The sequence below is a fragment of the Frieseomelitta varia genome, unplaced genomic scaffold (assembly GCF_011392965.1).
Source record: "Frieseomelitta varia isolate USP_RPSP 00005682 unplaced genomic scaffold, Fvar_1.2 scaffold_464, whole genome shotgun sequence".
Taxonomy (NCBI): Eukaryota; Metazoa; Arthropoda; class Insecta; order Hymenoptera; family Apidae; genus Frieseomelitta; species Frieseomelitta varia.
Window position 1 is genome coordinate 238,406 of NW_025110217.1, and position 9,147 is coordinate 247,552.

The window sequence follows — 9,147 nt, forward strand, 5'->3', positions numbered from 1 at the left end:
ACAAACTAGTGTCATTTCCTTGTAATTTAATTCAATTTCACAGCAGCTGCACGTACTCTGTTGTTCGACGAGTACAATCGTCAAACTAGCGTCGTTCTAGCGTCACAGTGTGGTAATGCACACTTTTAAAATGCACCGCAGCTAAATTAATTATTGTCCCCGTAGTAGGTAATTGGAAATTCACGTTAACACGTTTATGATGTTTAGAGGAGACTGCGGCGAAACTGTCAGAGTGATTGAAAAAAGGCAAACTTGTAATTTTTGGACATTTACCAGTGCACTGTTTTCACGACAGATGGATGAAAAGAATTTAGGCAGCTCTCTAGGCAGAGAGAATTTTCGAATCGTCGTTCCGCCTGTCTTTTCGCTCGTCTTTTCCTCGTTTCGCGCGCAAGGTCGAGATCGCACGTAGCCGGGTTGATTCGATAATCGAAGTCGGGAACTCGTGCGAGCGTCATTTTGCAATCACCTTCGCCGACCTTGTCTGGCTTTTTCGAAATCGACGATCAGTGTCGGGACGCCATTCTGGAATATCCATAAATCGCGAAATCATTGTCTCTTGGAATTTTAATTCTCTTTCGAAAGTATATAAAAAGCCTACTCCGCCTCAGCGGCTTATTAATTCGCGATTAATTCGAAAACTGTTATGATATTATTCCGCTCGGATATCGCCGAATCGCGCCTTGAACGTATCTTGCTAATTTGCATTCCACCTTCGTTTCAATCGTTGCGCCTCGAATAGAGCAGAGTCCAACTCGAGCTGGTATTCTGAATATTTGCGTAAAAATTTTTCTTGCCGTTCATCTCGAACAGTCGTGAAACTGCATGCATACATCCTGTGACGTGGTCACGAAAATGATCGAACGCTTAGCTATTTAATTTTGTTCTCTCGTTCTTCTCTGTTTGCAAGTCGTTGTATAAATTAATATCTTGCGTATGCAATGAGTATATTAATTATTAAAGTTTGTTGATTTTCGGGGAAAGAGAGAAAAAAATGTTTCCTCGAAGAGACGAACAAAAATTGACGAATCTCTGTTGAGGTCTGATCTCCAATCTCGTAATGAACATCGTAATGACTCTCAGAGACTAGATAAAATACTAACACACAGAACGATAAAAAAAATACTAATTTCAATGACTTGGAAAGGTGCTGGTTTCACTGACAATTAACTTCTTTCTGCTTCGACTAATTCGCATTTTCTACCGTGCAAATCGATGAAACACGACTTTTTGTTTTTTTTTTTTTTTTTTCTTTCTCAGTCTTGAAAATCTTGTAATTAATTTATAGTTGCACGTCTCATCTTGAGATCATTGTAATTGTATAATTTAACTGTTCCCAGAACTATTTGTTCTACCAGGACATCAAATTCAAATCGTTAAAATTTCTTTAAAAACTTCGTGTCTCTTCTAGATGGAAATCGAGATCGCCTCTCGAACGAAACAAAATATTTTCTAGAATTAAGCAATCGGGGGAATCTCATTGGCCGGAGATAAGGTCATGGAAATGTTGCTTTAATTAAGCTTTGATAAAGTGTTCGGAATCTGAACATTATCGTTGCTTCGTGGTTATTTAAGGAACAATTTACTCGATAGAAAGTACCATTTTAGAACGTTGAATTGAGATTGTGTAGAATTTAGAGACGATTAATTTTTAATTATCGCGCATTCAGAGAGATTGTAGGACGTGTATCATAAAAATAGTGTTATCTGTAATGGTTATTTACAAGGAACCATTTATTTGAGAAAATACCATTTTAGAATGTTGGATTGGAACTATGTAGAATTTGTATAAAAATTATTGTGACTTAGACCTAAGGAGAGACTTAATTTTTAATATCATGTTCAAAAGGATTGTAGGAAATATATTACTATATTATAAAAATAGTCTTATCTATAATGGTTGTTTCAGGAACTATTTACTTGAGGAAATTAATTTTATCATTTTAAAACGTTAAATTGAAACTATGTAGAATTTAGTGTAAAAATTAATGTAATTTAGACCTAAGGAGAGAATTTTTAATTATCACGTTCAGAGAGATTTGAGACATGTGTCACTATATTGTAACAATAGTATAGTTTCGCCTATAATGGTTATTTAAGGAACCATTTATTCGAGAAAGTACCATTTTAAAACTATGTAGAATTTGTGTAAAAATTAATATAATTTAGATACCTAAGGAGAGACTTAATTTTTAATTATTATGTTCAGAGAGATTTAAGAAATGTGTCACTATATTGTAACAATAGTTTCATCTACAATCGTTATTTAAGGAACCATTTATTTGAGAAAGTACCATTTTAAAACTATGTAGAATTTGTGTAAAAATTAATGTAATTTAGATACCTAAGGAGAGACTTAATTTTATTTATTATCACACGTTTCAGAGAGATTTAAGACATGTATTGCTATATTGTAACAATCTACAATGATTGTTTAAGGAATCATTTACTCGAGGCAGTACCATTCTAGAACGTTAGATCGAAACTAGAATTACGTAGAATTTACGTAAAAAATTAATGCAACTTGGACCGAAGGAGAGGCTTAATTTCTAATTGTCTCGTGCTTCAGAGAGAGATTGTAGAACTATACAATTACCTATCACTATATCGCCATATCACTATATACAATTACCTATCACTATATTATAAAAATAGTCTTATCTTTCGCACGGAATATCTACGTGATCAGGATTATTGCTTTTGTCGCGCTCGAATTAAAGGCGAGAGAACTCGCTTGGGTATTAATCGATATATCTGGGACTATCAATCGATCGTCGATTATTCGAAAGTAACGTCAAACGAAAGTTCAGACGATCGAAAGTCCGATTCCGGAGGCATTCAAATAGAAAGTCCAGTTAACAGTATTTCGATAATCGAGTCCTCCCACCTCCTCCACCGACGAAAGCAACTGCCCATTTTTCTGGAATCGGCGAGGGCACGATTAAAAAACAGACGTCGTTGTCACGTTTTTTTTTTTTCCCGTCGATCGAAATAAAAATGAATACACATCGATTAAAATAATAATGATTAATATAATTATTAATTATTAAAATTATTAATATAGTAAAATTATATATATAATATGTATTTTTATATATATTTTAATATATATATATATTTATTATAGTATATACCTTATATATATATATATATAATATAATTAATATAATTAATATATATATAATATATTTTAATATATATATATAATTATTTATATAATATATATTTTTATATATATTTATCCTCTTTATTATTTATATATATTATTATTTTTATAGATATTTAATCTCTATTTATTTTTTATATATATTATTATTTTTATAGATATTTAATCTCTATTTATATTATTTATATATATTTATAAAACGCATAATTCTAAATATGCAGATTTCCATTTATCCTTGTCTTCTCAAATCCAGAAATCCAAAAGATATCACGATATTTCGCGATTCTTACACTCTTCATCCCCAATCCACGTACTTTTCGTTCTATTTCCTTTTCGTATCGATTTAATCTACGTGGTCACGATTATGTCACATTGATCGAAACGCATGAATATTAAAACACGAACATTTTCGATTTGATTGCAGTGAACTTGGCTGACATCGGAGGCCAGAGGGTAGACATGACGCACTTCGATCTGCTGAAAGTCCTTGGAACTGGAGGTACGTGAATGAAATCCTTTATAGTGTAGCGATTAAGCTCGCGCCGGACAACCAACCGGTCCCTTTCCCTTTGGCTTTTCGCGATCCTCGCCAACCGGTTGATTTTTAATTACGCGATCGTCTCGTCTCCGTGTCGTCGCGATTGGGCGGATCCTCCCGTCGATACGCAATGAACACACGCGTATCGAGCACTGATTTTATTATACCATCGGCTCGCGTGAAATCGAATCGTCGCGATTTTTCTTCTCTCTTTTTTTTTCGTGTAACTTGGAATCTAGATGGAATCTAGGAAGAATTGAATTTGAGTATTTTTCGAATTGTACAAACGAGATAGATATTTTTCTTTCTTTCTTTTTTTTTTTTTTCAAGCATTGAACTCTGCTCAGTTTTACAACATACAAGATTTTAACCTCTTGCGCTGGATTCCAAATTGTAATATTTCAAAATTGTAATATTTTTCTCTAGTTTCAAGTAAAACAAAATAGGCAAAGCAAATAATAGATTTATTACTTCTCAATAATTTCTATCCCGTGAATTCACTGTGTACGGTTTGGTCACTCGTTACGGTCCGCAATCAGTTGCCAGCGCAACGTGGTTAATGTAAAATTTTCGACAAAACTTTTCTGAAACTTTCTGAAACATGGATAAAACTTTTCTAAAAATTTCAACCGGAGCTTCACTATTCTCTGTCTTCCCTTTTTCACTATTCACAAATTCCCTTCTGTGCGAAAAAAAATTAGAAATGTATCAACGTTGACCACTCGATAGACCAATCTCACCCGTCAATCTGAAGATTCGAATTCAGTCTCGTTTTTTTCTCTTGCGTCAACAGTTTATCGACACCCCGTGCATTGGAGAATCGTAGAGTACATGAAGTCCCATTGAAACTTCGCAACAATGCAAACCGTTCAAATTTAAAAAGAAGAGAAGAAAGAGAGAGAAGATGATATCGAACGAAACCCGAAACGCGAAATTTCTGCTCGATTTTACACCTATTAATTACTTATTCGATTAACAATTTAGATTCGTCGCCTCATTAATAATATATATACCTAATGAAAAAACGAAAATACGTTTTGTAATTAAAAAGAAGAGAGAGAGAGAGAGAAAGAAGACAGATAATATCAAAGAAAACTCGAAACGCGAAATTTCTGCTCGATTTTACATCTATTAATTACTTATTCGATATTTCGATTAACAATTTAGATTCGTCGTTTCATTAATAATATATATACCTAATGAAAAACGAAAACACGTTTTGTAATTAAAAAAAAAAAAAAAAAAAAAAGAAATAAAGAAGAAAGATAATATCAAAGAAAACTCGAAATGTGAAATTTCTCGTTCGATTTTAAATCTATCAGGCAATTATACGACATTTTAACCTCCTTTAGCCACGCACGTCGAGAATTTTTTTATCCCAAAATTGCAATATTTCCTCAGTTTTAAGTATATTTAAGTATAGCCCAGGCAAAATAGTATAATACATTTATTACTTCTTAATCATTTCTATCCAGTGATATAAAAAGGAAGCGACGAATTATTTTATACGGTTTGGTCACTCGTTACGGTCCGCAATCAGTTGCCAGCGCAATTAACAATTTGGACGGCATTTGATTTCGTAGTTTTATTATAATATAAAATATATATTTTATTATGTTATTATATAATTATATATATTTATATATTATTATATTATTATATAATTATATTTATTTATATTTTATTATATTTATAAATATAACGATATATAACGATATATTTGTTGTTTGATAGTAAAGAAATAATTAACCTAGGATCGCAACGAAACGACAAAACGACTTATTTTTGTTTAAATTGCAGTGCGAAAGATCGGGGGAGAAAAAACTGAATGCATCTTCTGTTTCAGCTTACGGAAAAGTGTTCCTGGTGCGTAAGAAAACGGGCGCCGACGCTGGCCGCCTCTACGCCATGAAAGTCCTGAAGAAAGCGTCGATCGTGCAAAGGAAGAAAACGACTGAGCACACGAAGACGGAGAGACAAGTTCTGGAGGCCGTCCGAGACAGTCCTTTTTTAGTTACATTGCATTACGCCTTTCAAACGGAGGCAAAACTGCATCTTATCTTAGGTAAAAGAGGAAAAAAAAAAATGTTCCATTCTCAAAATTATTGAAGAAACATCCTGGGAAAATACGTATTTATATATAAACTGACGATCGTGCGAATATTACGACTATTCGCACGTTTTTAATTAAATGTTCTGTATTGCTTATCTCTCCAGTTTGACGAAAATATTGATCAGTTGCACAAGTTAGCAGGACTAATTTGTTAGTAAGAAACTTTCAAGCGTACAACCACGAACAACAGCGAATATTGGATAATTGCAGAGCAGATAATACATTTTAGCGTACGTAATTTAATTCAATGTAAAATATACTTTTAATGGAAAAAAAAGAAGAAAAAAATGGGGGGCGAATTGGCAGTGTCGATACATCGACAAATATTTGCTTCGAAGAGGAAGTAGGAAATTCCTAGTTTACCGACGAGATTAACAAATTTCTTTCGCGTAAATTTTAAAAGTTTCCAGAAACACGCTCGCTGCGTTCTAAAGTGATCTTGTTCCTCTACGAAAGGTATTGTTGTTTTTTTTATCCCCTGTAATATGCATTATGTGACCGTGTTACGTTACATCTTAAAGAAAGGAAGGACCATGGTGGTTTTTGAAGTACGATATAATCGTGACATCATCATCGTTGAGTTCTGTTCGTGCAACACTGTGCAACGCTTGCAATCACTTTCATTTTCTCCTCAATTCTCCGTAGATGATATTCCAACGTACGAGTCATTTTTGTGCACGTGAATTGATCGCCGTATCGAATCACCGGCAGTTAAAATCGACAAGAGTCAGAAGATTCTTAACTTCAAACTTTTTTAAAATTTAAAATTTTCAAAAACTTCGAATTCTGACGCTCTTTCCCAAAATGTTTCTTCTGTAATTCGTTTTCTATTTTTACTTACTTAACCTCTTGCGCTGGAATGACGTCGAGAATATTTTCTCCCAAAATTGCAACATTTTCTCAGTTTTAATTATATTCAAGTATAAACCCAGGCAAAGCAAATAACAAATTTGTTACTTTTCAATCAGTTACTTTTCTATCCAGTGATATCATACCGACGAGTTCAAATGAAAAAGAAAGCGACGAATTATTGTATACGGCTCGGTCACTCGTTACGGTCCGCGCGAATCAGTTGCCAGCGTAATAGGCTAACCTCCCAAATTGCAACATTTTCCCAGTTTTAAGTATATTTAAATGTAACGCAGGCAAAGAAAACAATCAATTTATTACTAATCTATTCAAAATTTATTACTAATAATTTCTATTCGGTGATATATACCGACGAGTTCAAAAAGTAAGCGACGATATTATTGTGTACGGTTCGGTCACTCGTTACGGTCCGCGCGAATCAGTTGCCAGCGCAATTGGTTAACCTGCCAAATTGCAACATTTTCCCAATTTTAAGTATATTTAAATGTAACGCAGACAAAGCAAATCATAAATTTATTACTAATCTATTCTAAATTTATTACTAATAATTTCTATTTCCAGTGATATACCGACGAGTTCAAAAAGTAAGCGACGAATTATCGTGTACGGCTCGGTCACTCGTTATGGTCCGCAATCAGTTGCCCAGCGCAACGTGGTTAATTGAAGGCGAAGGAAAGAGAAAAGAAAAAGATGTCGGTAGTTGTCGAAATGTTCAAAAATAGATCGAACGATTTTCAAAAATAGTCTCTACGAGAGAACGCGAATTGAATTTCAAATCCGTACGCAGAGCAAGTTGCTCGTCGATGAATGTGCTTTCGTGTCTTGCAGTGTAATCATCTCGTTGACGAGCGCCGCGAGAGACGATAAACAGAGGAAGATATCGTCATTCATTTCGCTGATTTCAGAAACAACTACATTCTCCTATCGTTTTTCTTTCTTTTCTGACCTTTTAATGCCCTCGACATTCACCATTTCGTTCCGTTTCAAAGCATCTACTTGCCTGCAATTTTTTGAATTGAAGCAAACTTGAACTTTGTTTTCTTTTTTTTGCAGATTATGTGAACGGTGGCGAGTTGTTTACGCATCTGTATCAACGGGACCATTTCACTGAGGACGAAGTGCGAATCTATATTGGCGAGGTTATTTTGGCGCTGGAGCAGCTACACAATGTAAATGTCGTTCTTCTCCGTCGTGTATGCACACGTTTAGAAGCGTGTTTCGTTCGTTCGAAATTATCATTGTGTTTGAAACGATCGATATTCGATGGACATTTAGAAATTCCCTTCCTGTTTTGAAGACGGGATGAAATTCGAAATTTCGAGAATTAAACGCCACATAAGGATTGAGTTTCTAACAAATTTCTAAGAAATTTACTTTTTCTTTGCCCCAAGTTCTACCCTATTTGTTCATGTAACTAGAATTAAATGAGTTTCTAAAAATCTCAACACGAAATGTAATTACATTTCAAGATTCAAATTCAGATAATTTAATTTCATTCCATCAATTTTATTATATTATTTATTATTATTAATTACTTCGTTAACGTTATATTTTATTTTAGATTTAACAATAAATAAACGTTTAAATTTATCTTTGTTAAAAAATCATACAATTGAAATTACTTGAACTTTAATACCAATATTTATTTCATTAACAATCTGTCTATCCGTCATTAAAAATTTTATTTTATTTCATTGATGAAATATTTAATCCTTATTTCTCAATTAAAGCAATTGGTCATCAATGATGCTGATCCCGTGAATTTAATAATTATGAAATCAATTGTTATGATCAAATAATTATTCAAATTTAAATTGATCTCGATTATTAGAAACAGATCAGTCGTTTCTAGGAAATTTAATAAAAAAAAAAAAGAATTTCTTTTTCTAATAAGTTAGTCATTTATCCTGATTTCTACCAAATCCTATCACGTAACAAAATCTACCTGTCAGCTGAATTAGAAACAAAATTTGCAGTCCTGCATTCCATCGCGAGTATCGTTATCGTTTACACGATAAAATTAAATTATGAAAATGCGGTGTGTCCCTATCGCGCGCGCTTATCGATGAAACTATACAATAACGTTGGCCTTTTTTTTTTTTTCTTTCTTGTTGCAGCTGGGTATAATTTACAGGGACATTAAGCTAGAGAACATTCTGTTGGACAGAGAGGGTCATATCGTGTTAACAGATTTCGGGCTGAGCAAGGAGTTTCTGCCGCACGAAAGGGACAGCAACGCCCGTGCTTACTCGTTTTGCGGAACTATCGAGTACATGGCACCGGAAGTGGTACGAGGAGGGAGCACAGGGCATGATATTGTGAGTCAGGATGAATTTACGTCACGATTTGTTCCCTTCGTTCTTAGAACTTCGTTATCGCGTTCGCGCTCCCCTGCTTGTCACACACGTACACGCATTTTTATCGATTCGTTGTTCTTTCTCCCCTGGTTACTCTAAAAAA

The 9,147-nt window shown here is 33.9% G+C and overlaps 1 protein-coding gene across 4 annotated transcripts in view; it reads left to right on the plus strand.

Moving 5' to 3' along the window:
* The window catches only part of LOC122532710 (ribosomal protein S6 kinase alpha-5-like), a 44,759-nt gene that overhangs the window by 32,805 nt on the left and 2,807 nt on the right, over positions 1-9,147 (plus strand). For all 4 annotated transcript variants that reach the window (XM_043661726.1, XM_043661730.1, XM_043661729.1 and 1 more), the window contains 4 exons: positions 3,591-3,665; positions 5,551-5,769; positions 7,741-7,856; positions 8,805-9,005. In XM_043661726.1, coding sequence (XP_043517661.1) covers positions 3,591-3,665; positions 5,551-5,769; positions 7,741-7,856; positions 8,805-9,005 — 611 coding nt within the window. The remainder of the gene's footprint in view (positions 1-3,590; positions 3,666-5,550; positions 5,770-7,740; positions 7,857-8,804; positions 9,006-9,147) is intronic.